General features: G+C 38.0%; 1 protein-coding gene across 3 annotated transcripts in view; it reads left to right on the plus strand.

The window, feature by feature from the left end:
* Positions 1 to 365: 365 nt before the first annotated feature.
* Positions 366 to 2,500, plus strand: part of LOC125029813 — a 10,698-nt gene continuing 8,563 nt past the window's right edge. Inside the window, exon 1 of one of the 3 annotated variants that reach the window (XR_007115231.1) lies at positions 366 to 680. Coding sequence is in view for 2 of the 3 variants with exons in the window: in XM_047619983.1 (XP_047475939.1) it covers positions 663 to 680 (18 nt within the window). In the remaining variant the exon portion in view is untranslated. The remainder of the gene's footprint in view (positions 681 to 2,500) is intronic. The other 2 variants (XM_047619983.1, XM_047619982.1) reach the window with 2 other exon arrangements.

A 2,500-nucleotide genomic window follows, 5' to 3' on the forward strand; every position in this document is an offset into this window, starting at 1 on the left:
CTTTCAGATAAGAAATTGGAATTCTTTGCAATCGTAATGCTCGACCTCCTTTCACACAGTGCCGACTCCTCCCCCCCCAAAAAAAAACAAAAAAAAAAGTGAGAAGGTATTCCTGTGCATTCGAAAAATTAGGAGATAGGCTAGTACATTTTGACTGATGGCTATTTAGACATTTGCCAGCCATGGCTCCACTCCTGCCTTCATTATGCATGGGATGGTTTGATATCTGCATTGTAAGGGTTGCCTACTTGCTCTCTCGAAAATAAAATGGGCATAAAACTGAATCGTTTAATATATGAACAGAATTTAAGACGGATGAGGAATTATCTGCGTAGTTTTAACTATGGAGAAATGCTGGCCTAAACGATACCTGGCGATGACAGAAATGCTACTTGCACGGTTTTGAATTATGCAACATACGGACTACGGAAGCAACCCCGAAACTTTGCTTAGTTTGCGTCTCGGGGCTCTGGCGCTAAGAGGCCGTATTTGTAGAAGTTTTAAGAGCGTTTGAGGAAAAAAATCACTGAAATTCACCGACGCCATGAAGAAAGGAATGTCCAACGCAAATACTACTTGGACAGACAAAAACAAATCAGCTTGTAAAAACTGGCAACGGCTCCTCTGTATGCATATGTCCTTCTGTACAGTCAAATGCGAGGATGGAACACGAAAAGCAGGTTTGTCGTGCGAAGGTAATCAATCAGTTCTCAGTCTACCTCTAGTTCTTCCACTGGATTCCACTAGATACGTCCTACGCATTAAATATTAACCTTTTTTTTTTTTATTGTATTCTCAATAGCACACTCTAACACAGCAAAATCTAGTCTGTATCACGTACGCCCATGTCGGCAGCTGAAAAAAAAGCGAACTAAAAACTTCGGCGCGCGGATGCTCAGGCAGGATTCCACTTCAGCTGTTGTTTTTGCCACTGCAGGTAAATCGGTGAAAAAAAAAAAAAAAAAATGAGCACGTGTAGGGCTTCCTTGAATTTAGAGTAACAGGCATATATTCGTGTTGTGCATGACGTTATAAACTTACATGAAGTCATAGAAGATAAGACTATATAACGTCAACAAATGTAAGCATTTTATATATCAAACCTATGAGCTCGTAAACGCAATTACAATGTGTGCATATTAGACGAAGTACATCGTAAATCGAGTTATTATTTTTTTAAACGTTTCTTGTCTGTTCAAACATACAGTTATATGAAGGCCACTGTCATTTTTAAACAAAATATTACAGCAAAGGATAAACCTTCAAACGTATAAGGAAAGTCAGCGATTCCTAGCAAGGAGACAGCTTTTTCTTTCCAAGTAATATGTACATATTTGAGAGAGGAAGTTTGGAAGAAACGCCTCCTAAGGCCTACGAATGTACACCCTAATTATAAACATTTTAAAAATCTGTCTCAAAGATAACAGACTTCTTACTAAAGCCAATGGCAGGCCTATCTAACCAATGAGAGTTAAAATGAACGAACAATAAGGAACGTTTTACCGAGATGCTTTGACGTAGCAGCTTACGATCAGTAGTATTTTGGCAAGAGGGACGTAATGGCTAATCCCAAGCAGACAATGTCTAATTATTGTCTTTTGGCGTTGCTGTTATTCCCTTTTCTTGTTTGATTCTTCTCTTCCTCTATCACAACAATTGTTTCGCTAAGCACCATAGCTTACATGGTATCCTATTATTTTTCTGGTTATTTAAAATCAAATTTGTTCTCGTTGAACTGTTTTTTGTTTGTTTGTTTGTTTGTTTTGGGGGGCGAGGAGGGGGTGAATTTCTTGAATTTGCGGTAAAGTTTCTTAGTAAAAAGTAATCTCTTTTATTTCTTTAAACCATCTTCATGTAATGGATTTTTGTGTCTTATCCATTATATAAAAAAAGGTTCGCTTTGATTTAAACTAGTGCTTATTAATTACTTTTCAGTGAATACGAAGTTAATGCTATAAAGCAAATAATTCTGATAAGAAACGCCGACTTGCAACACTTTTTTTTAGGGGGGGGGGGGATCTGAATACGGAAGTTTCTTAACTATTTTTAATTTATCATTAAGTTTCATAGCTTCTGGGGATTCAGACCTTTGCCTCTGCGATTTTCTGCCGAACAAGAGAAGAAATCTGCCGAGAGGAAGAGCTTTAGTGGAAGGGATAGGCCTCTCGCATACGTCCCTGGAGTCACGAGATCGATAATTATGTAGCATCGCCGATAGTAGAGATGCTGCTTCTCTCGCCCCCCACGTCCTCCAGCCCTGAGAATATCTATTGGTAGCGATGCATTATTCATTTGTTTATTTATGGTTTATGTATGCGTTCATTCATTCATTCTTTGATGCATAGGTCTATTTATTTGCTCTCTTTGTGGGCAATCCTTTTGGTAATATCACTTTTAAATGACGATCCATGTTGCGAAATCCGGCTTGTGCTTTTGGAAATTATAAACACTTACTGTCTTAATAAACACACTATGCACTTAAAAAGCAATTTATCATTAT

This window comes from Penaeus chinensis, chromosome 10 (genome assembly GCF_019202785.1).
Source record: "Penaeus chinensis breed Huanghai No. 1 chromosome 10, ASM1920278v2, whole genome shotgun sequence".
NCBI lineage: Eukaryota > Metazoa > Arthropoda > Malacostraca > Decapoda > Penaeidae > Penaeus > Penaeus chinensis.